The sequence below is a fragment of the Electrophorus electricus genome, chromosome 8 (genome assembly GCF_041902795.1).
Source record: "Electrophorus electricus isolate QZ-2024a chromosome 8, ASM4190279v1, whole genome shotgun sequence".
In the NCBI taxonomy this organism is placed as follows: Eukaryota; Metazoa; Chordata; class Actinopteri; order Gymnotiformes; family Gymnotidae; genus Electrophorus; species Electrophorus electricus.
In genome coordinates, this window is record NC_137504.1 from 31,970,330 (window position 1) to 31,994,839 (window position 24,510).

Sequence of the window (24,510 nt, forward strand, 5' to 3'; positions counted from 1 at the left end):
TCAGAAGGTGTTTTAGATTAAAACATGTGGGGGAAAAACACAATGACTGTTAACAAACATAAAGCTCTTTCTGATTGTCACTTAAGCAATAAATTGTGTCCCCCTGCAGAGTACTGTGATTGAGTTGCATATGGTGTGAAATATCAAGTGTCATGGGTAGCTTCTGGTGTAAAATGGGATTTAAAAGGGGAAGTTAAATGTATCCTCTGACTCCATCAACTAGACAGAGATAGAAAGTGCAAACACCCCCCCCCCCCCCCCCATAACATTTGTTTGATTGTGTTTATGCTTAATGTTCCAGGATGTGCCCTCTGTCTTAAGACCCAAATCATATAAAACAAAGAAATTTGCACATGAAAATTGGCCATTTGGCTAAATAGGCCTCCCTTACATCATAATATAATAATGATGATTAATGTATTCTGGCCCTGTTATATAGATACATAAAAGTAACAGTAAATGTAAACAGTGTACATAGTAAAAACATATTGGAAAAGGGATAAAAATAAGATTTTACTGGCAGTGCAAAATGTAGTTTAAAACAACACATACAAATTCACTGCCCCCTTTTGACTTGGTAGACCTCATCTGAAAGGAACTCATTCTCTTTTTAATCTCATTCTCTGTTCGTTTCTGTTTGATTCCATCCACATCCTCTTTGATCTCATCTAATTTGTTGAAAACCTGTCGTAAGAACTTGGGCAGCTTAATTGTTCTCTTGGGTTTGGGTATTTCAGCAGAGTCAGCAGTGGAATGAAGAACCGAATCCAGAGTTGTGAGATAGAACTGTGGAATATGAAGCATAAACACATATTCTGCCAGATTTTGTGGCATCTGATTGCTCTGGGTCATTCACTGGGAATGATGATAAAAAAAATGGATTCCAGCTTAAGTCCAGTGCAGTCAAGAGCTTTCTTTGACTCTTTACTCTTTATACTTGATTGTGAAATTGTCGCGGTATGCTCCCCTTTCCACTGGTCAAGCAGTGGGCTGAACCGCATGACCAAGGGGAGTTCATTGTTAGTCTTGTTAGTAACCACGCCCCTGTTGTCAGCGCACACCTGTACATGGTTTAGTGTTGTGATGTCTGTGTGTATTTAAACTGCTGTTGGTACGTGCATCTTGGTTGGTGTGTGCTGACGGTGTGTCCGTCATTACTTTTGTCATTTACTATGTTTGTGTTTATGTTCACAATGTTCCATGTTATTCGTATTCGTGTTCACTGTTTATGTGAGTGCCGTTGACTTTCACGTGTGTTAATAAACGTCTATCACTGTCAAGGGAGTCTGTACGTCCTGCTCCTTGCCCTGCAGCACTTGAGCCAAAACAGAAATGAAACATTTGGCCACATTTTCAGAATTTTACCTTAATTTCCTCAGTTTAGCATAATATTGGTTCTTATGTCTGAATAAAATAGTTTGTAAGAATATACATTTCATACTCTCTGGAGGACAAGGAGTGGCTTATGTATTAAGGAAAGCATTGGAAAGGTTCTCATTGTTTTCACAGAGAAGCACTGACAACCGAATCAACATGCAAGATCAGATCTGGACACTGCCCACTCCTACAACACCTGTAAATCACAACACCTATGAATTTGGGGAATTGAGAATTGGAGATCTATTGGATTATATCAACAATTTCTGAGTTGAACCTTCAGTTTCAACTTGTCATCAACAACACTCTGAATGAACTCATCATAAAAAACACTGAATGAATTATCATAAAGACACATCATCATTCCTCAAGATCTTTATGATCTTGAAAAACTGAATCCATGCAACAGACTGCAACAGGTGCACAAGAATCTATTGCTGCAATTCTCAGAATATCAACCAGGAGCCTGAAGCTTCTGGTCGCTCAGTTGAAAAATATGTAATGTAAATATATGTAAATATAAGCTTTTTCCTTGATTTTACTCTCCAGTGTTGGCATGGTTTTAGTTTTTAAACTGTAAAATTATACAAATTAAAGTTCTGTCATTGTGTGTTAATGATGTATGTGTTCACTGATGATGTTTTCTTTGTACGTTACATTATTCATACTATTATTTTTCTTGTCTTCTTCTTCCAATTGGTTTCTTATTAAACGTTTGTTAATGTTTACCTATGTTTGTGTACAGTTTTGGTATAGATTCATATCGCTTAATGTCATTTAAATCACATTTGATACTGTTCATAAATGATGGCTGATTCTGGAACATCATCCAAACAGTTTCTAATAGTAAAGTTTCGATTTCTGATCAATTGTCTTAAATTTATACATATTCATTCATGATCTTTGTTAATATCATCTTGATCTGGGGCCAAGTTTGGTGAAACACCCCTGGCTACATCCAGAAATGCAAGACACTTTCTCACAATAAACTGCAACAAAGGAATGAAATGCTCGAAATTTACCAAAAAACACTGCATTCAGAGTGGGATTTCTGGAGAATGGTTGCAAATAAATGGCTGAAAATTGGTATGCAGGTACTTATATTAGTGATTTATTTGATTATGCCAAATTGGGTCCCTGTGGGCATGCTAGAGGGCACAGGTGCGATAGGAGTTAATTAAAAAAAAACAAAACTAAACTTTGCAATGCAAACCAGGTGTATTATTTGCAAACACCTTTAAATACAGTCATCGGGGCTGGCATGCAGACCAGTAGTAATCTTTCAAAGTTTCAGGTCAAAGAAGGCCTCAGGAAACCAAAACCAGCCTCTAAAAAAGTTGTGTTCATACCTGTTGATTCATCCTTTGAAAATATCTGGAATTTCCTATCCTTTCTCAAAGCCATCATTTTCTAAGAGATTCATATACTTGTTCATCAATAACCATTTATGTTTAAACCATCCCTTAACTGATGATATAGCTTTGTAAAATGGTTTACTAAAGACATTTTTTATTCATTAGTGTGACTTAGAAGTAGATTAGATCACATTTTACAAGCCAATCAGGCCGAATCTAAGGTAATTCTGCAGACATTTCATTGTCTTCACTTATAGTTTGTAGCACTAATTTTTTTGGTACTCTCAGTTTCTGTTCATTTAGTGTTTTAATATACTGTATGTGTAAGGGTTGGCAGCAGGCCAAGGCCCCCTCCAGCCACCAGAGGGAGGCCTCGAGTCAATCACACCAATAATCAGGCTTAACACCCAACAGGTGGGTTAGACCTTATAAAAGCCCAGTGACCCAGTCATTCAATGTTGGATCTTTGCTAAAGTTTTGAGCTAAGTGCCTAGCTGGTAACTTCAGGTATTGAGGTCTGTGAGCCCTCTTGCTACACCTCACTTCTTGTATGTGTGGGTGTTTGTGCTTTTACAAATCTTCTCTCCTCTCCAGTTTTCCCTCTCAAGTCTGTCTCTCTCCTGAGGCTTCCCTTAGCCATTCAAGTTCCTCCCTGTTTTCTGGCTTTGTTTGGGAAGTTTTAGTTTGGTTTTCCACAGTGCATCGGGGTTACCATTTCTTCATGTGGCATCCTTTGTTCTCCCTTTTTCCACGCTGGGTGTGGTGTTTAGCTTTTTTTTCCTTTTGTTTTACCTGATCCAAGATCTAACTGTTTTGCACACGGGCCCACCATTGTTAGAGCGTGGTTGCTTTTCCAGTAGGCTATTGGTGTCGTCACCTAGCTGACCTGCTTTCAAGCCCACCTTACACTGTTATGGGATACATTAGTGGCTAATGGTGATCAGTATCTTCAAACATGAAATAAAACCACTTATTAAAAGTAAAATCCATTTATTATTAGATTGTATGTTATAGAATTAGTTTTTGCAGTATCACTGCATTTCTTTTTTTTTAACACATTTCATTATAATAAACTCATGTCTACTTCAAAATAATAATTCAAAAATTCTGCTTTCACACTATAAACATTGACATTTGTTTTAAGCAATTGTAAGTATTAATAATGGCATGTAGGTTATCTAACTCTATTGAACATCTCTGTACTTGGTTACAAAGGCAGCCAGTCCCAAATGGTTAAAGCTTCTAATGAAATATTTGATTACACCTTGCTGGGTTCAGACTCCAGATCTTTTATTAAGAACGGCTGCTTCTCTTTAAGTATTTTATAGAATTCATCTTTCATGTTTTGGCCTCCTGACCTAAGTGCTTGGTTTAAGATCCTCATTTGCTCCTGTGGGGTTTTTTCAGTGTGTATTTTGTCATATGTTTCATCAGTAATCATGTTTTTGCTTTGCAGACAGTCTGCTATCTCCATTACTGAGGTGACTCGACCGATGAGCTTGTCCATGTATTTATCCACAAAGTGTACTTCTGAAACACAAAGGCCCAAGTCACATTCATGTGTACAGATTAAACTTTATTCTAAAGACATCATAAGTCAAATCCCATTTATTAACATTATACTGGCCTGAAAACTAAATGTTCCTAACTTACATGGACTCAGCTTATTGCTCTGATTGTTGCCTGCAAATAATGACAACTATAGGCTGCAGACTAGAAAGTCTAGAGAAGACTAGTTTGCACATAAAAAATACTAGACAGTAATTTGTATCTTGGTAACTATCAGTTTTAACTATGAGTTTGAGACTCAATAATACTGAGAAACTCCCAGCAAAGAGACAACCTGACAGTTACAGTCTCAGATGGTCCTAATTTATACCAAGTAGTTTGTTTAGTTTATTTATTCCTGTAGTTTATTAAGAAGCATCATACCTGCTGGCATTTTGAGTGGGGTTTTCTCTGCAATCTGACCTAGAGTGACACAGAGAGCATCTTGTTGAATGTCCGAAACACTATAGGCTAGTTTCCTAGACACAGATTAAGTCTACACATTGACCGAAAGAAGAGCCAGTAGTGAACCTTTGGCACTGCAATTTATCCCAAGCTTAATTAATATATCTGGGAAAACCAGCCCTATGTTTGTAGGCCAAGATTTTAAAAAATAAAATAAAAAAGTATTGAATATGCATGCTCCTTGCAGCATGTCAACAGTTTTAATGTAACTGTAGTACCAACAGAAACATGAAGCACATACAAAGTTTAAAAATCTATAGATTTTAACATTTACACTATTTACAGCTGGTGAAATTATTTTTCAACAGCTGCCATTCCTAGTAAGGCTCTGACATACATGGAGTTCAAATAACAAATAACTACAGAAAGCTTATTCAAAATCCAAACTAACTTAAATTTTTAAAAAGCAGACCGGAACATATACAGCTTCCGATAACTGTTACAGCAATGGACTTGAATATACAGTATACATACTGACCATATTGAAATAAATCTACCTTTTCTTGTACACTATAAAATGTCTTGTACCAGTGCTAATTTTTCCATCTATCTTTCACCAAAACCTTGGGTTGAAATGCATCTGAGAAGTGTGACTAGTTAACTGGGGGAGGTTAATAATGATCATGCCTTTAACGCAGCGTCTCACTAAGAAGTACAAACTAGAGAATTCGGTTAATAACTTTGTAAAAGAAATCCAACTTACATTTCTCCATTTTTTCACTTATCATAAAGACCTGATGTGGCTCCCACACCTCCATTCCATCTTCATCTAAAACACTCACTGTAACAACGTCAGCCTCAGAGAAGACCACAAAAGTGGGGTGATGGTTGGGGCCATAGTGACTGTCAAACTCTGCATGCTTCAAAAGGAAATTAACATTTGAAGAGAAGTTAACTGTGTGAAAACAGGACAACTGTAGACCTTTCAAATGTTTCATCCATTTTGATCAGATTGCTCAGGTTGTAGTTTACCTTTGGCTGGGGTACATATGGATCACATGATGCTTTGTATTTTCTACCAGGAATCAGCTGGCATCTGGAGCTGGTTTCAAAATATGTACTGCCTTCATGCTTTTTCTGCACCTATATAACAAGTGTCAGGATGTTTGCCACTGGGGTACATAAAATTTCCTATTTACATAACGCACTAAAACTGATCGCCACAGTTACTTCCATGGTGGTCAATTCACTGATATTCACTAGGTGCAACTGCTTTTCATTACTAAGGAGGCTACCACCAGCAAGGGGGAGTCACTGTCACATATTGTTCATGACTACATTAACAAATACTGATTACCTCTTCAGCTGGTACGTTTCCTGGCAACAAGTGTATGTCCAGTTTATTCCTGATTTTCTCAATAGTCATTTCTTTATAGAAGAGCAACACTTGAGCACTGATGGGGCTGGAGTAATGGATCATGTTTTTGAGGAGGCCAAAGAGGGTGTGATCCTGAATTCTAATAATCACATGTGTGTTTGTCACTTTCAGTGGCTTTAAGGTCTCTACCTTATTAATAAAATTTGCCACAGTGAGTTCCATCTGATTTTCTTCTGTAAACAAGAGGAAAACATTACAGCCTATTCAGAGACAGTATCTAAACATGAATTGTCTTCAAGTAGTGGTTAAACTATCAGGCAGGAAAATTCCACCAAAGGGATGATTTTTCAACAAGCTGACAATTCAGAAATCATTTTTAACAATTTAAAAATCATTATCATTTTCCAACTTCAACGCACATGAACACTAAACCTACATAAAGGGTAAAAAACAGTTTTGTTCAGATCAGGCAAATGTGAAGAACACTGATAGCATTCAGCTGAATATACAACTCCAGCAATATTATTAATCTAAATACAGGTTGAGTATAGGAGAATAAAAATCTTAATAATAAATGCACCAAAAATAAAGATTTTTTTTGTACCATAGACTGTCTCACAGTGTGGCAGGTGTAGATGACTGACTGAACCTTCACAGCAGTCTATTTCATACAGGGGTCCTGCAGGCTGCATGTGACCCAAGCCATCCAAGAGATGGGTATCCCAGGAGACGATTCTGTACTGCACCTCCCCTTTCTCCTCCATCTCAAACACAATGTTGGTGATTTTACACTGGAACTGACCAGCATGAGGGCACAGAAAGCTGTAGGTCAGAAAACCCAGAATACAAACACATGTTGAATATCACAGCTAAACAGTTTGTGTTATGGTAAAAACTGTAATAAACAAATAGTACCTGTATGTAGACGTAGGCATGCCCTCTAAATGGATTTCTTTCATTTTAGGAATGAAAACTTTACTTTCTGTTGAGGCCTATTAAAGTGAATAACAGTAGATTAAAAAAGTACACTGGACTGGATTTTTCCATTTGCTGAACTCACATAAACTGAACTGTGAATGTATGTATATTTGTAACGCGGGATGGGAGGGTGTTGAGCGAACACACTTGCGAAGTGCTCCGTTTATACGAAACTAAAGTACTCTGGGAAGCCACAAGGGACGGATGGGATATAATCAAGTAATGCTTTTATTAACAAACATAGACTAACAATACCGACTAGAACCAAGGATGTACAATGATAAGAGGAACAGGCTAATAGGGTGAGGGCGAGACTTAGGCAACAAAGTATATACACACACAAAGAAAGACTTACTGAGAGCAACAATGATAAACACAACTATGAACACAAAGACTTGGACAAGCGGGGATAACAGAACCGGGCTACGTAAGATGAACAAACAACATTCGCAACGAAGATACAGGTAGCGGAACTAGACAAGTAAAGCAACATAGATCGCAAAGATATCTAAACAGAGCGCGTGGAGACAACATATATGTGAACGCAGGGTGAGGAATGAGAAGGGGGATTAAACTGGAGATAACTAAACACATATGCACGAGGATAAACGAGATCTAACTAAACGCAGAGGCGCGAGAATCTAGGACAAACGGATTCTGACCAAAAACACAATAAACGCGAGAGATAGAAACAAACAGAACCACATAGAGCGAGCCCAAACGAGAACTAACCAGAAACACCTTTTAAAAGCTAAACAGGACTGTACAAAATTATGAAAAAAAATATTTGGATGGCTTAGGTAGGATCAGATTCAAATAAGCATAATGACTTTATAGCATTTTAAATAATTCTCTAGGTTAAAATGGTGCATATATATTGTCTCTTCATCATAAGTTGATTATTTATGCTCATCTAACAACCTATAGCACTGCTAGCAATGTCAAGTTTTCGGTTTCTATAGCTCTGATAAGAAACTTATTACAAGTCATCTAATACCAAACGTTTCTCAATGTAGAGTTCTGGGAGAGTTGCCCTCTAACTTGCTTTGTTAAAAGTAATTCTTACATTTCCAGTGCCAGAGAGTTGCGTTGATGATGAGCAAGTGCCCATTGTAGAAGTCCCATTATCTTCAGAAATTTTCTCCGCTATGTGAAATGCAAAAGCAAACAAAATACACTAATATTAATAATTTTTTTCTAAGAGACAATTTGTTGCATTGTTCATCATCACCTGTTGGAATTAACAATTTAAAATGTTCATGTAGGTATATCTCATCTGTTATGAAGGCCTTATCTAGATGTGTGAGAGAGCCTCATGAACACCACCTTAATGGACAATTTTACCAACAGTCCTAACTGAGCACTATGGAGCACCATCTTTGGAAAAAATCAGATACATTTCTAGCGCTTTTTTGTCATTCAGACATACAAACTATTGGGGTATTTTGTCCCAAAAGTTTATAAGTTTTACAAGGCTCCCACAGCTCCTGTAGTACATATTCTGTTCTTGTAGGTAAAGGTGAAACTGCTTTAAAACTGACTTTAAAGTGCACATGATTGCTATTGATGTATCGTTGGCTGATTGGTGACTGATGAGTGACAATTATCAGTTAACTATACATTTTATGTACTTTGGTTTTTATTTAATGTAATTGTCCCCTCCTTGACACTTCTCAAAGTTACACCAACCATCAAGGAATGAACTGAGTCTCCTCTTCACTAGAAGGTCTGCGGGTGGGGGTTAAGTACCTGGCGCTGCTGCCCGAGAAAACTGAGCAGGCAGAATATGACAAGAGATGTGCCGCTCAGGCATTTGCTAATATGATGGATGCATACTTTGGGAGGGAATCTGCCATCTGGACGAGTACAAGTCTGCAGCATACGGAGTGCGGTGAGGGAGGTGAAGCGGCGCTACGGGAGGAAACTAGAGACACAGTTCCAGCAGAGTGTCTCTAGATCCCTGTGGCAGGGACTACGGATGATCACGGACTACAGGAGCCCACCCACCCAACTGATGAGTGTGGGTGTGTCTCTGGCAAACGAGCTAAACACATTCTCAAGTTTAAGTTCAAGTTTGGTTTATTTGTCACATACATAGTCATACACAATATAACTCGCAGTGAAATGGTTGAGAGTGCTCTGTCCAAACTGAGGAAAAAGAAAAACAGGGGTGCATAGAGATTCTTCGCTCGCTTCGAGGCTACATCTAGCAGTGCTAATGCTAACAGCGCTAGCGCTAACAATGCAAATGGTGCTATCGGCGCAGCCAACGGAACATGTGCAGAGCCCACCATAGAACAGCGTCCTCTCATCGTCACAGAGAGTGAAGTGAGGAGAGTGTTTAAAAGAGTGAATACCAGTACGACCAGACAGTATCTGCGGGAGAGTCATCAAAGCCTGCGCAGACGAGCTAGCCCCGGTATTCACCGACATCTTCAATCTCTCCCTGACGCTCGGTATCATCCCATCCAGCTTCAAGAGATCCACCATCATCCCCGTCCCAAAGAAACCTCGACCCTCCGGCCTCAATGACTGCCACCCTGTTGCCCTCACATCAGTCCTGATGAAGTGCTTTGAAAAGCTAGTCAGAGGCTTCATCACCTCTTCACTGCAAGCCTCCATGGACCCACTGCAGTTTGCATACCGCCACAACCGCTCCACTGATGACGCAATTGCACATCTGCTCCACACCACACTGACCCACCTGGACAAAGGGAGGGGTAATTATGTTAAAATGCTGTTTGTCGACTACAGTTCAGCATTTAACACAATCATCCCCTCCCTACTCACTACTAAGTTGGAGGATCTAGGACTGCATACATCCCTGTGCGACTGGATCTCCGTCTTTCTAACAGGCAGACCACAATCAGTAGGGGTGGGCAACTGTGTCTCATCCACCCTCACCCTTAGCATTGGAGCTCCTCAGAGTTGTGTCCTAAGCCCCTTGCTCTACTCACTGTACGTCTCCGACTGCGCAGCCACTTCTAGCTCCACTATCATTGTCAGGTTTGCTGACAATACCGTCATCATGGGCCTGATCTCGGACAACGATGAGAGGACCTACCGGGAGGAGATTAAACACCTGGAAAACTGGTGCCAGGGAAATAATCTCCTCCTAAATGTCAGCAAGACAAAGGAGTTGATTGTGCACTGCAGCAAGAAGCAGGAGCAGCACTACCAACCTGTGAGGATCAATGGAACCATGGTGGAGAGAGTAGACAGTTTCAGGTACCTTGGAGTTCACATCTTGCAGGACCTGTCCTGGTCCCGCCACACCAACTCCCTGGCAAAGAAGGCTCGTCAGCGTCTTTACCACCTCAGATGCCTAAGAGACTTCAGACTGCCCTCCGAGGTACTGCGGAACTTCTACACCTGCACTATCTAGAGCATCCTCACGGGGAACATCACAGTCTGGTTTGGGAACAGCACCAAGCAGGACAGACAAGCACTCCAGAGGGTGGTGCGTTCAGCAGGGCCCATCACTCATACGGAACTTCCTGACTTGCAGACCATCTATTACAAGTCATGCCAGACCAAGACCAGGAGGAATGTGAAGGACCCCACCCATCCCAACAATAGCCTCTTCTCTTTCTAGAAGAAAGAGAAACGCTTTCACTCCCTGAAGACCAATACAGAGAGACTGAAGAGGAGCTTCTTCCCACAGGCCATTCGGGCCCTGAATCAGGGCAACTGATAAACTGTGGAGACCACCAACACCATGTGACTGTAAATCTGTAAATTTGTAAACTGGAATTGTACATGGTGTACATACACATACATCCATATAAAACTTGACCCTCTACTCCCACCCTCTAATCCCAAAAGGTGCACATAGTTCCAGAGACCATGCACTCCTTCTCAAGATCTCCAAGACGGTGCAAGTGACATCTGGCACGCACCACTCCAGAATCTGCGTGTCCCCCCACAAGACCTCCAGGAAAGTGGAGGTGTCTAGCACCCAAGCCCATGGTAGTCAGTTGACCTAACATTCCCTGTATTCTTCCCATTAGTGTGTAAGTTCCCATGCCTGTTGTTGCTCTGTAATGGTTACTATAATGATTCCCTCCTTGACCCCTCCTCCTAAGCCCACATAGCCTCTCAACACATGGCTTTTATGTTTACATCATCTTGTGTGTGTGTGTGTGTGTGTGTGTGTGTGTGTTCCCTCTTTAGCTTGCCCCCTTCCTGTTAGTTACTCATTCGTATCACCAGTCCCTTGTCACAGCCCTTGTTTAGTTGTATATTTAAGTCCCTGTGTTGTCAGTAGTGTTTGTCTGTGTTTGACCCCATGCCATGCTTATAAAGAAGTATTTCCAGTTGTTCTGTTTGCAGTGTCATTTAGTTTAGTGTCGTTTGTCCTTGTTCATATTTTGTTTTGTTTCTGTTTTAATAAAAGTCTTTTTTGTCAATGACGGAGACTTGCCTCAGCATCCTACTTCCTTGACAGATCTCAACATTACATTCAATTTGACAATATAAACTATAAATTACTTACACATCGGTATTGTTGTGTCTTAGTTCAGTAATATTTTTGTTACTGTATGAACCTGTATGAGGTACAAATGTAAGCTTATTTAACTTTATAGTTAGCCCTTCTATACTGAAGTGCTGTTATGGCTCTTGTAACAAAAGGAATCACTGTTTATACCAGTCAAGTTTGTTAGTGCTAAAATATTACATTAAACCCTATGGAAGATTAAAATTCCAAGCAGTAAATGTATGACCACTTCTACCTTGTTGACGTGGGGGTATATGACTCTGCCTCCCAGGATATAGCCCAGTTAAGAGACTGTGCCCCTTGCCAGCTTGCATTTGGTTGGGTTGGCTGTCAACTCTGTGTAAATGAATCTTTGAAGAACAATACCAACTGGCTGAATGTGCTTCAACCATGTCATACTTCAAATATTTCAAATGACATCTGTCTGATTTGCTTGACAACTTCATTTGGCCCCAGCCACTTTGCTAACAAGCAAGCATCTAAAATGGGCAGGAGAACAAGTGCTTTGTCACTCAACATTAGCTCTCTGTCTCTTGCTGCTTTGTCATACCACTCTTTCTCATAATGATGGACCTTCTCATGTTCACATGGACCGCCATCAAATTCATCATGTTTTCTTTCATGTTTAGCATGTGGCACAAGGACATTTGGTTTCTGATATGGATTTGTCTTTCCCATGCTTCCTTAAGAACATCCAGTGGTCAGCCCACTTTTCTTCCATAAAAAAGCTAACAGGTTCAAAACCTCACAGATGCATGAAACACCTCTTGGTATTCAAAACCAAGTATGGGAGCCATGTGTTCTGATAATCAGTAATTTCTGAAACAATCTATGTGAGCATACATTTCACTACTACCCATCATTTTATGGTTGGTAGTAATGATCCTGATTCCTATTATGCCTAATAAATCAAAAAGCTTCCTTGAATTGCTTGGATGTGAAGTTTGTACCCTGGTCTATAAATATTTCCCTTGGGATCCCCACCATGGAAATTACCTGTATAAAAGCATTAACAAGCTGACGTGTCTTCACTTTTCTTGGGGGAAAGGTTTACGGATATTATGTCACATTATCACAAATTACCAGGATATAGCAGTTTCTTCCCCTACTTCTTAGTAAAAGCCCTAATATATCAATGGTAATTTGTGAGCATGGTACATCCACAATAGGTAGGTTTATCATGGACACTCTGATTTTCTCTGTGGTGCTGTTAACTGGCATTCGGGACATGCGCTATAGAATTCCATTACATCAAGGTGTTGTGGCCAGTAAAACCGGTCTCCTCTTAGAGTCATATTTCATTTGGGAAGACATGGCTGGTAGAGTGGATCAATAGCAATATGTCTATTTATTGATTTTTCTGTCAAGGACCAGGCCTCAAGCAATTCCCGTTCTCTTCTCGATTTTGACTGGGTCATGATATTTGCTGTGTTGAGGTCACATTTGTGTCCCTCATGGTCTGTGAATGGACATGAGAGATAGCAGGTTGTGTCTTTTAATAGCCAGGTACTGCTCATGTATTCTAGTTGACAACCTCCTTCCTGTTTGTCCAGTGTAATTCTTTTCACAGTTGTTGCATTGAATCTTATATATGACATTTGTCCTCTGACTTGTTTCCGCTTGTTCTTTCGGTTTGGACAAAATCTGTCTCAGAGTTGCTGTTTGTTTCCTGAAACAATACTCAGCGTTTCGTGTAAAATAGTTTTTTTTCTGTCAAAAAGCTGGCTATGTCAGCAATCCATTTTATGCCATCATTCGTGTGCTGGTCTTTATGTAATTTGTTTGCTGTGGTTTCTTCGATCATCTCACAGCACAAAACTATGGCAGCCAATTCCTCAGTCATTATAAAAGATTTCTTACTCCATGCAAAATGTTTGGTGATGATGCAGCTAGCTTTCAGGGCACACTTGAAAGGTGATGTCATAGGAACAAATTGTTTGCTTTTGGAGCTGCAGTCCATTGCTTTTTCATTCATCATCACATATGAACAGCTAAAATTAAGTGAATAAAGAAAACCTTCCTAAATCTAAATGCATCACACTCTTCACACTTTATATTTCATGCCAATTTGTATAAAACTTTTTTGAATTGGTGCACTTTAAACACAAGCAAAATGACTTATTATTGTTGATGAAGTCGAAGAAGAAGCAGACTAGCCATGTCTCAATGTGAACAAGAAATGTTCTTTTTCAAAATAAACTGTTTACATGTCCATGTTAAATTGTTAAAAATGGTCTAGCTACTGTCACAATTGGCCACCCTCCTGGCATCCCTGTTTCCATGGTTTCCCTGGCATGTCTGCTTTCCTTTACTTCCTTGTTGTTCTGTTCCTTGGTTTCATTTTCTCTGCCACTCGTCTGTTGTTTCCATACCTGTCACACCTTCACCTGATCCTCAATTCCACTCTTTGTTCTGGTTTTTGCTGTTCATATGTTCACCTGTGTCTGGTTAGTCCTTAATTGTTTTCGTTGTTTAAGTCCTGTGTTTTGTTGACCTGCCCTAATCCCCCAGAACTAGTGAAAGTACTGTTATTGAGAACATTTCTTCAGGGTAAAGCACTAGAGTGGGCTGAGATAATACTCCAGCACAGAGCTCAAGAGGCTAGGACTGTGGAAGGGTTCTTCCAGTTGTTAACTGCACGATTTGCTGAAGCCTCACCTATCCAGCCTTCTGTAGCTACAACCCTCTCAGACACCCTGCCAGCTCCAGTCTCCAGTGGGGCAAACACCACCCACCCTGCTCATGTTCCTGTTCCCGGCATGGAAGATGCCACGCAATCTGCTCATGTTCCCATTCCTGACGTGAAAGACACTGGGAACTGGAACACGAGCAGGACCAGCCTGCTCCTGCTCCTGTTCCAGTTCCCAGTGTGAGTGAGGCCACACAGCCTGTTCCTGTTCCCAGCATGCAGGGCCACTTCCTGTCCCCGCAATGGAAGACACCACTCAGCCTGCTCTTGATCCATTTCCTGTTCTCGGCTTGAGAGATGCCGCCCGTCCTGTTCCCAGGTCAGTTCCTGTGGCTAAGAATCTGGACCTCCCAGACCTGCTGTTCCCAGGGTAGACTCTGTTCTGGGTGCAAAGGACACTGATCTGCCAGTCCATGTTTCCAGCACAGAGATTGTCACCCTGTCAGTTGCTGTTCATCCAGTGGATGAAGCCACTCTACCTGTCCCCACGCCTTGTGCCACGCCCGTCCTTGTGGTTGCTCCTCCAGACTCCCCTATGTCCCTAATAGCTGCTTCTATGGTTTCTTCAGCTCCTGTTTTGCCTTATCCTGTTCCTGGTTTTGTTCATGTTCCTATCCATAAATCTATGCCATGGTTACCATGGTGAAGTTCGTTACACTACCTTGTGGCATTAGTGTTCCCTTTCCCGTCCCAGTACCTGTACCCATGCCTATTGTCTATTTTGTTCCTGTGCCTGTGTCAGTTGCATTGGAAATACTTAATATACCTCCTACTCATGTTTCTCCTCTCCTCTCTTGTCTCTGTACCCACCTCCTGTTCAGGCCATGTTACTGGTCCTACTCCTTTACCCGTCCTACTTCTGTCCCTCAGTCTGTCCCAACACTGATACCTGTCTGTAGTTTAGCCCCAAGTCCCATATGTATCCCTGGTCTTGTCACATTCCAGGACCGCAGTCCTGCCCCGTCTCCAGTGCCTGTCTGTAGTCCTGCCCCTGGACCTGTCCCTACTTCTTTGTCTAATCCTTGTGTCCCTCAGGTTTCTGTGTCCATATCGGCTTCCTCAGTGTCCTCTGGTTCTGTTTCCTGTCCTGGTTCAGTCCGTCATCTGTTTGGGTCTCCTGTGTACATATTGTTTGCCTCATCTTCATGTTCTAGGTCTGTGTCTGGTGTTTGTTCTTTATCATGTGTCATTCCCGGTCCCAGCTCCTTGCATCACCCGTGATTCTGTGGCCGTTCCTCGCCTTACTTCGTCTCCATACCGGCTCTATGATACAAACCTGGGCCCTTCTCCTCACCTTGCCTGAGAACCAGCTTCACCTGTCATCCAATGACCTGCTTTTGTCCATCATGTTGCCCCTGTTGTATTGACTGTGGCCGTTCCTATTTTTCCCTTGTTTCTACCCCTGTGCCCATCTGCGTGTCCGTTCTATTTATTATAGAATAAATAAATAAAATTGTCTTTCAGAGTTGAATGAAAAGCCTCAAACAGGATAATACTAATACTCCAAAGACACAAAAGCATTTTTGAATACAATGCAAAAAATAAAAATCAAATAAATGCAGTAAATGTTTACCTAAAAAATTAAGAACTAACACATAGACTGTAAACCCATAAATTAAGAGAATTCCTGACCTCATACCACAATTCCTGTATCTGCAGACAGACCCACAAACAAGGAAAGAATTATAATAACATTTGCACAAATTTGAATTCATCCTATGCCTAGATTCTGTAGCAATAAACAGCTGGTGAAAAATGTTGAATTGCCTCTCCCAAACGAAGTTACTTGCTGTAATATGAGTGGGCTGTTCACATATAGGTTAACTCCGCAGTCTGATAAATCAGTGGTAGAACCAAACTCTTCTCCCCACAACCTTTTAGTTATAGAATACACATTATTCACACTGGCATTGCAGAACTCAATGTACAACCTTTTCATTACAAATTGTACTTCTTTTGTGGCCTTTAAAGCAGCTCAACGGGAGAGACAGTAAAGCCGTTAGCAGCTTTAACTTTGCTCATACGAAACCTTTGCTTCTGAAGAAAGACTTGGGAATATTAAACTTACTTCTGATCTGCTGAAACAAGAGGATATCACCAGCCTGGACTATGTCACCAATTACCCTTGTACCTTTGAGTTTCTGATCAATAGGCCCAGAGGGGAAAAAGCAAAGGCGCTTCATAAAAGGGGCCTGAATGAGCCCATGTGAGTGGGTGTCATGGTACGCCGGCACTCACCCAGAGGGACACACCCACTGACATATACACACACACACACACACACACACACACACACACACACACACACACACACACACACACACACACACACACACACACACACACACACACACACACACACACACACACACACACAGAATAACCACACCTACCTTGTCCATAATATGCCGATTATTGATCACCATCACCTGTGCCTTGGTTGTGTTTATTCATTTAAGTCCACAGCTTCCTACATCCAGACGTGCACATTGCTATCAACTACAACGTATATTGATGTCATTGAGCGAGCTAGACTGCGCAAATCCTAGAGTTGAGTTTCATAATGCAGCTGCAGATATTTTATATGAGGCCAGTTTATTTACTCACATGAGAATATGGTGAGTATCATATTCTTTGGGTTTTCATTATTTATTGAAGAGACTCCTCCCACACCAGGAAGCTACATCCATGGTAAGCAACGGCAAGCTGCATTCCATGGCAAGCAACAGCAAGCAAAAAAGAATATCCAACTTTCTTCTCAAGTAATGTTAATATTTCAAAAAACAAAGCAAAAGCATTTATTCTCAAATGTGTTTGTCACGTTATGGCCCTGCCCCCTTCTCAAACATCTAGGTGTGTGTGTGTTCATCTATGTTGCTACGCCCTCTTGTGTCATCCACCTGTTCCGTGTTGTGTAATCGTCTTGGGTGTATATATGTCTCGTGTGTCGTAGTACGTGTGTTGGTGTTTGAGATGTGAATAGCGTTTGAACTTTGTTGTATGTTTTGCATGTTTGTAAAAATAAAAGTGAGTTTCATTGTGCCTCATCTTTGCATCATGTTTATCCTCACATCGTCACAGAAAAACCAACTACAGAAGGATGCCTGGGAAGGGACAGAAGAAATGGAAGAAGGGAAGCAAATGTGCTTCCACAGCTTATGCAGGGAAGCCCTCTGTGTTCTTGGGTACCCTCTGGATGCCCGCAGTAGGGGAGCATGGCCCAGCTGTGTGTGGTTCAGGTGCGGAAGAAGGGGAGTCACATATAATTACATCAGACTACCAGGACTGGTATAATGATTTCCATTCCTTGGAGTCGGATGATGTGGACTCCTACAATACCACTGAGAGACCGTCGCCCCATGGTTCTGCAGTGGAGGAGGGACCCGCTGGACGGGTTGGGGGATCCTGAGCGAGGTCCAGGGTCGGACTCCACTGGGTCCTACGAAGACCAGCCTGACAAGAAGACCAGCACGCAGAGGCGGACTCCGCTGGGTCCTATGGAGACCAGCCTGATCATGATGGCCGGTATTCAGAGGCGGAATCCGCTGGGTCCTATTTGGACCTTGCAGAGGGCTACGCAGAGTATGGAGAGAAAAGGGGGGTGCAGTGTGGTCACTCTAGAGTCGCACAAGGGGTCCGATCACGAGGAGGACCCGTTGATGGAGATGGAGGAAGCATCTAAGGGGAAACCTCCCCCTCCGAACGATGTCATGAGCTCAAAGGAAGATGAGCCCCCAGCACTCAAGGCTCTGCCCATACCAATGAGCTCTGGAACAAGCAAGCATCCACAGGCGACTGCCAGAGCACAGCTGCCGACCGCCTAAGATTAGGGGAGGAAAAAAGGCAGCGACACCGTGGACTGCCCCGCAAATAAGCAACACAGCCGGGACGCTCTCCTATGCGCATGTGCCAGGGCCAGGACAGCCACCGCAAACCAAGCCGGCAATGAACTCCCCCCCGCAGGCTGTATGGCATCCGACCCAGCCAACAGCTGGGGTTCCCCCACTCTTCCCAGGACTATTTAATATGTGTGGTGTAGTGCTTGTCCCCATTACCTTTAATATGCCAAACACTTTGTTCCCTTCTGCGTCTATGTCAATCCCCATTAGTGTGTACGTTCCTGTATCTGTCATCGTACTAGTCCCGGTACTTCCCAGCGCGCTGCGGCTCGCACTGGCCCGTGGTGGACTGCCCGGTCCGGTCCTCTGGCCTCGCTGTTTGGTGTGGGTCTAGGGTCGGCAGCCCGTTAGGCTGGCACGCCGGGAGTCGCGCCCTTGAAGGGGAGGGCTCTGTCACGTTATGGCCCCGCCCCCTACTCAAATGTCTAGGTGTGTGTGTTCGTCTGTGTTGCCATGCCCTCTCGTATCATCCACCTATGTGTAGGTGTAATCGTCTTGGGTGTATATATGTCTCCGGTGTTGTAATACGTGTATTGGTGTTTGAGATGTGCATCGCATGTGAGATTTGTTGTACGTTTTGCATGTTTGTCAAATTAAAAGTGTGTGTCATCGTGCCTCATCCCCGGTTCCTGCTTATCCTTGCATCGTCACAATGTTACAGGGGACAAGGATGAAAAACAACAACAGTGTCTTATGAAGGGTTTTGTTGAGTAGTCTAAGGAGAACTACCTACAACTCAAATGTCAGTAGGAGAACTGGTAGTGAACTTTAAAAGGAGCATCTTACCACCACCATCCATCTCTATCAATTGAATGGAGGTAGAACCGGTATACAAAGGTAGAGCTTGTGGACTCTTACAGTGATACACTCCTTAAAAAGAGCCACCATAGTATTTCATATTTAAGCATGAGTAGAAATGCCTTTTTAGTCTGGTGGAATTGATTGCCTATATTAAATAAATTAGATTCTAATTACTCCAGGCTGGGAAATTGCCCTCCCAACCACCGAGGTCTAGTCATCCGCACTTTAAATATAATGCTACACTCTAAAAAATGTCTGTGAAATTAACAGTAAACTGTTGTAAAATCATGACATTTAAAAGTGTAAATAGATACACAATGAAACAATGTGTAAATTACAATATACTATAGTAAAATACTAAACAAAACACAACTGTTAATTTTCAAGGAAGCATATGTTAAAAGAAGAATATTTATTTATAGTATCTACTGATTGCTGTAGTTTAAAATCAAATAAAGCCTGTTATACAAAGAGCAATACAATACAATTAAAATTCCATCCTGACAATGTTGAGTTTGAAATGTTAACACTTTCCTATTTATGTTCATTGTACAAAATAAAATAAGTGCAGGTGACTGCAGTGAACATGGAGTATGTTGCTAATACTTATACGGATGAATGACTTATTTATGATGTATTATTAGGTCAATAAATATTAAGACATTAACAAATATGTTATTTTGTCTGCCCATCACAGCATAGAAATTGAATGGAATTATAATTTCAATGCTTTTCCTTAGTTCTTTATATTTGCATCATATTAATTGTTAATTGTTGCTACAGAAAAAACGTTTCTGTGTTTTCATTACAAAATAATGTCATTTGGTCATATTTATAGTGCTTTAAGACCATCTTTAAAATAATGATTTTCAGTGTACAATTTCCATTCCCGCAAAAATAAAGGCATGTATTTTTACTTTTTAAATTATATGAGCTCTGAATCGGCAAATCACGGAGCACTAGAGTTTGTTTCTGACTACTTTATTATTGCGGGAACAAGCGTTTTGGCGAAGTGTACCCAAACTGCTCGCTAACGAAGACACAGAATCATCACATGTAGCACTGGCAAGATCGCAATTCACATGGAGTTTTGAGAACTTCTCACTGTTTTAATTCAAAATGTTTTATTTTAATGACAGTGTGATCATGGTAATTTAGCAAAAATGGCTGTTGGATTTACTGGTTCAAAATTTACGACAGTTTTAAAATGTACAATTTACAGATTGTTCTGTAAAGTTGTTTACTGTATTTTTACAGAATTATTCTGCCACCCACAGCTCGCGGGATTTTTTCCTAAAAACAACTTTTTTTTAGAGTGTACGGTATTTCGTTGGTCACGGCAAACTAAACTCCCTAAACAAAAAAACAGACGTTCATATTTCTTGAAGAGCTTTGGTGTAGACACGCATTTGATGATGATGTAGCGTAGCGTACCAACGGAAGAAGGGAAAATTAAACGGATGAATCAAAAGTACTTTTCCTTATAGTTTTCTTTAGTGGGTCAAAATGCTAAGACAAACACAGCTACAAAAAAAAAATCTCAGTGCGTTAAAATATTCGGGTCATCGGTAACATAGCCCATGTATCGAGCGAGACGCGCAGAGTAAATTGAAATTTTATGGGACCCCCTGTACGCCGTTTAATTTTCCAATTTATAAATGTACCCGCCATCCCCAATCCCCCCTCCCTTATGGTTTGGGCACAACCAAATCCTAGGAGTCCTCAAATAGGTCGATGTTGTCTATTAGAATGGATGCAAACATTAAATCAGACCATATACAAAGAGGTGCATGCGTTAGATGTTACTTTTATAACATGTGCGCACATAATCATCGGTCCAGTACTCAGTCGATATGATCATATATAATCACTTCATGACGTCTCACTCTGCGCTAGTCTTTTCTTGTAGCTTCGGCTCCAGATTTGAAACATTGCACTAGTGATAATCCCTGTTTTAGCTGGCAGTCAAGCCTTATGATAAACCTCTGGGAGACATATAGGAAACCATTTCACAAAGTGCTTATTAAGCGATTTAAATATGGTACTAATTGTGTTTCATGTAATTATGCAATATCCAATCAAAGTGTCAGCAACGTGTACTTTCATGCAGCAGAGCACCTTCATTCAATATAGGCCTGCACATATTTAAAAAGTAAGCACATTTACACGTTTTTGTTTGTTTCGGTACTTTAAGTCTTATGTTTGTTGTATTGCATTATTTGCTCATTTAATCAAGTAACCTCTACTTCCTTTACTTTAAATTCAGTAAAAGTATGTGTTTACGACAAAGCTGTTTTGAAATACGAAAGTCTGCGTTTCTCTCTACTGCGTTTCTCTCTAAAGACCGTTAGTTTGCGGTGAGCAGATGGCGCGGATAACTTGACCCCGGTCGACTCTGGTCAAGAAAGCGATTTCCGAGTCTACTTTACCCCATGACCGAGACAAGACTGAGTCCAAATGTCACTGAGACTGACACTGGACTCGAGTACATCTGTATCAAGAACTACAGAATCACAAAATGGAAACATGCAAATTAGTGGCTTGTTCCGATTTTTCTAATTATGTAGTTCTTGTCACAATTTTCCAATACACAATTTACACTTCAATTTTTATTATTTTCTAGCTGTAGTATGTAGTCAGTGTAGACTCCATTAAAACATTTTTCAAGCATCAGCGAATTTAAGTAATGCAATCTGTCAAAACATTCAATATACAGTTTTACATTTTTGCGGAAAAAATTATGAAAGCGTTCTACAAATATGAATGTTCTGCTTATACTACAATTAAAACTGTAACTGCTCCTATTATCTCTGCATATAATTGACCTCTAAATGTCATTACCAGCGTAAATCTGAAAAGAAAATCCCTTACCCATGATTTGGAGTCCTTGTGGTGCTGCTCTGCAAATGATGTAGCTGGCAGTAGCTCTAGGTAAAGTACCCGCCTTTGAATCAGGAAGTTTATGCATTAAGACCAATGGGTTTCTAGATCCAGATAGATGCAGTTAGAGAATTTGTCTTTTCAGAACACAGTACTATTGTTTCCATAGATGTGCAGTATAAGGATACATCAAATAAAAAGGGCATTTTCTTGTGTCAAAAAATTATGAGCACATGGAATATGGAGAACTTCCTGTTATTTTAATCTGTGTACCTTGTAATGTATATACGTAAAGCTGACTTTCATTCTGAATACCATCTGTACTCTGTGAAAAAACAGAGTTCAAGGCTGGAAAGTCTTAACATTAACAACTTGGTAGATTTTTACCCATTATCATCATACATTCTTATTGGGCACCATTTCATTCCACTGAAACACAGTGTGTTGTTGAAGTAAGCATGGTCTGTGGTGGAAACCATACTACAAATTCACAAATAGTATATTAGAAAGATATCACAAAACAAAAAAAAGGGTTTTTATATACATGTACATGATATCAATGTAATGGCACTTTTTCTTTTTAGGTGTACACTCATAAGCAATCTTCCATGATTCCAAAAACGACTGACTTGCGGCAAACATGGTTACACACTGCCATCAATGAGGACTTCCCTAACCTTCCAGACATGACGAAGGATATTCTAGAAAAGACCTTACATTCCCTTGGGGTGGAGACATATGATGATTTTAAGTTTATTGAGGAAGCAGATTTGCTGTCAGTATTGAGGTCAGTTCAAGCCCGCAAAGTCCTGGCTGCTTGGAAGCTGAGATGAAAGTCAGAAGTAGTCATAGTACCCTGCATTCAAGATAAATCTAAAATGTAAAAGCATTCACATTGTATTCTATAAATCATTTTCTGTGTATGTGTTTTTTTTGCAGGCCAGACTCCTGATACCAGTACCTTTTCTGTTGGTGCCCACCTGCATTCTTGCAGTCACTTCCACCCAAAAGTTCATCCTTAACCTCGTGCAACAGCTGTTACTTTTATAAGGTGTGCACATAATCATCGGTCCAATACTCAGTCGATTTGATCATATATAATCACTTCATGACGTCTCATTCGGGGCGAGTCTTTTTGGCTCCATATTTGAAACATTGCACTAGTGATAATTGCTCTTTTAGCTGGCATTCAAGCCTTATGATAAACCTCTGAGAAACATAGGAAAACATTTTGCAAAGTGCTTATTAAGATATTTAAATAAATTACTAATTGTGTTTAATGTAATTATACAATATCCATTCAAACTGTCAGCAACATGCACTTTGATGCAGCAGTGCATCTTCATCCCTTATAGGCCTGCACATATTTAAAAAATAACCACATTTACACATTTTAAGTTTGTTTTAGTACTGTATGTTTTGTCTGTTGTATTGCATTATTTGCTAATTTAATCAAGCAAACTATACTTCTTGTACGTTAAATTTAGTAAAAGTATGTGTTTACACCAAATCTTTTTTTCTCGCACTGATCTCTGTGGTGCATTTGTAGATTTTGCACAGGAAGTTTGGGCTGGAGGCGAAAGATTTTCCACAGGAAGTTTGGGCTGGCGCCTTCACAGGAAGTAGAGATGCTAATGAGCAAATTTCCCCACTGTGGTTGTGTGATGGTTAGGTCGTTGGTGAGAGGTACTGTGAGAAACTTGAACAAATGTATAGATAATGAACAGAAGAAAAATGTGCTGGAAACATTGCTAAGTCAGCGCTAAGTAATCTGAATAATCTACTTTTTGAACAAACCAACATAGGGCTGCAAAAATAACAGGCTCTACATTATGTTCATCGACTTCCATTAAAAATAAATATTCAGGCCAATCCATAAATTTGTTGGTGAACTGAGGGTGAATCTAAGACCATGTGTCATATGACCCTGAATAAAGTGTGATTCAAAGAACAATACCTTCATTAAGACAGTTATCAAAATGTGTAAGCAATACCTAATCACTCTAATTTTATATAATAATTAATTATAATCCTATAACTGTAACATCACTTTGATCCTCTAGAAGTTTTTAATTTTTTCTCATGGCAGGTTGGGCCAGTGTTCACACAGTTAACTCTGGTTTATATCCAGTAAACTTACTTCATAGCAGGCTTGTTTCACATTGTATGTTGCAGTAGCAACTAAACTATTCTGCGCTCAGGTTTTTTTAAATGAGAAACCAAACTGGAAACTCCAAGTAAACAGAACACAGCTTAAATGTAGTCAATAAATTCATTTATTTCATTATGAGACTGCTGCAAGATTATTCTCACATCAGTGAATTTATTTAAAGATGTTGTTTTTTTTCTTGTGTACAGTTTATATGGTGTAAAGCCTAATCCATTGGCAGAACATTTTGCTAATTTTAAGAAATTCTTAAAATTAGCAAACATTTGTGCCAAAGTCTTCTTCTGCCTTAATTGTTCTAGAAGCTGAAAAAATGATGCAGTCTCTCTCCACATAACCTCACATGATTCAAATTCACTGTTAACAGCAAGGGGCGCTATTCTCACAGTAAATTAAAGGCAAAGGTATTAAATTCTAGGGGAACCAGAAGCAAAATTTGGTAAAACGAAATAAACATTTACCCCCAAAATAACATTTTGAATGAAGTTTTCTGAAAGGCCCAAAATACTATATCTGATTACTTTAATAGTAACCA

At 40.3% G+C, this 24,510-nt stretch overlaps 1 protein-coding gene across 1 annotated transcript; it reads right to left on the reverse strand.

Moving 5' to 3' along the window:
- Positions 1 to 3,753: 3,753 nt before the first annotated feature.
- LOC118241525 (NACHT, LRR and PYD domains-containing protein 1-like) lies at positions 3,754 to 21,825 on the reverse strand. The gene is made up of 9 exons (XM_081719844.1): positions 21,800 to 21,825; positions 8,108 to 8,187; positions 6,979 to 7,055; positions 6,668 to 6,885; positions 6,043 to 6,296; positions 5,718 to 5,828; positions 5,449 to 5,605; positions 4,665 to 4,703; positions 3,754 to 4,262 (listed from the first exon to the last, which is right to left on the reverse strand). The coding sequence occupies exons 1-9, from the start codon at positions 21,801 to 21,803 to the stop codon at positions 3,991 to 3,993; spliced, it is 1,212 nt and encodes a 403-aa protein (XP_081575970.1). The 5' UTR covers positions 21,804 to 21,825; the 3' UTR covers positions 3,754 to 3,990.
- Positions 21,826 to 24,510: the final 2,685 nt, after the last annotated feature.

What these genes read in the sequence shown, in the direction of transcription:
- LOC118241525 (XM_081719844.1), bottom strand. An exon ending in ATGCCTACGTCTACATACAG is followed by an intron (nt 6,886 to 6,978) that starts GTACTATTTGTT and finishes TCTGACCTACAG; the next exon opens with CTTTCTGTGCCCTCATGCTG. An exon ending in AAGTGAAAAAATGGAGAAAT is followed by an intron (nt 4,704 to 5,448) that starts GTAAGTTGGATT and finishes GTGTCACTCTAG; the next exon opens with GTCAGATTGCAGAGAAAACC.